The sequence below is a fragment of the Echinops telfairi genome, unplaced genomic scaffold (assembly GCF_000313985.2).
Source record: "Echinops telfairi isolate 266 unplaced genomic scaffold, ASM31398v2 ScPeMD7_60;HRSCAF=208, whole genome shotgun sequence".
In the NCBI taxonomy this organism is placed as follows: Eukaryota; Metazoa; Chordata; class Mammalia; order Afrosoricida; family Tenrecidae; genus Echinops; species Echinops telfairi.
In genome coordinates, this window is record NW_022103958.1 from 43,964,868 (window position 1) to 43,965,957 (window position 1,090).

The 1,090-nt window shown below is 58.5% G+C and overlaps 1 protein-coding gene across 2 annotated transcripts in view; it reads left to right on the plus strand.

Annotated features, from left to right (window-relative positions):
- The first annotated feature begins 494 nt into the window (after positions 1–494).
- LMO1 (LIM domain only 1) overlaps positions 495–1,090 on the plus strand; it is a 36,218-nt gene continuing 35,622 nt past the window's right edge. The window contains exon 1 of one of the 2 annotated variants that reach the window (XM_045291026.1): positions 495–655. Coding sequence is in view for 1 of the 2 variants with exons in the window: in XM_004716394.2 (XP_004716451.1) it covers positions 1,020–1,044 (25 nt within the window). In the remaining variant the exon portion in view is untranslated. Of the gene's footprint in view, positions 656–921; positions 1,045–1,090 lie in introns of those variants that run through there. The other variant, XM_004716394.2, reaches the window with a different exon arrangement.

Below are 1,090 nucleotides of genomic sequence, written 5' to 3' on the forward strand. Positions count from 1 at the left end.
CCTCAGACTGAGATGGGGGGTCTGCTAGCTCAGATTCCCTGTTTCCATGGACGCAGGATGCTCTTAGAAGGCTGTTGGGGTCTGGAGTAGCGCCTCAAGACTTGTGTGTGTAGGTGGAGGGGGGGTGTCCCTGTAGACAGTTGGCTTTACCATACAATCCGGGATGCAGGCAGAAACCCTGGACAGAGCGAGTAACAAGGGAGAGAAAGGACTCCGAGAAAGATAACCGAAGCGGGTGGTGCGGAAAGCAGAGACTGAATGGACTGGGAGTAACAGATCTGGACCAACCTCCAAGCTCCGGACCCCAGGACCGGAACGCGCCGAGCGGCCTCCAGGTGGCGCTGCGGAGCCGGGCAGCCTTCCGCCTCCACTCCCCTTTACCCCGGGAGAAGGGGGGCCCTGCTCGGGAAATGTGTGCGTTTATTCAGTAGCAGGCGTGCAAACCTCCTACATTGAGGGAGAAAGGCAGCGGGAGACGGCCGCCGAGATTCCCCCGTCTCTCTGAATATAATTTTAGATTGAGATTCAGATTAAATCCGAGGGGAAAACACTTTAGGAGGCTGAAAGCTGTGTCGTTGCCAGAGCCAGGGTTATGAGCTATCAAATGCAATTACATTAAGACAGATTATACTGGGCAAATTGAGCCATTTAGAAGGTGAGAATCAAAGGAAGGACTCTGATCCTCTCCCCTCGCCACCCCCCACCCCCCGCCTTCTTTCTCTCTCTCTCTCTCTCTCTCTCTGTCTCCCCCGTTCTCTCCCCCTACCCCCCCTCTAAATTGCAGTTCGTAGTTCCTTGCAATTCTGAGGCACAAAAGTAGGGGAGACTGCTTTTGTAGCTGCGAAGTGCTTCACTCCTGACTGTAATTCTAGCCGAGTGCAATCCGGGCTAAGAGCTGGACAAGCGGGTAATTAGAGCCCGCCCGCCGCCCGAGGACCGGCCGCCCCGCCGGAGCGCGCCCGGAGTCGGCGCCCTTCTCCCGGCCGAGCCGAGCTGCGGCTGCACTCGGAGTGCCCGCGATGATGGTGCTGGACAAGGAGGACGGTAGGTGGCGGGGCCGGGGTCCCGACGCCCCCACCCCTGGCCCCCG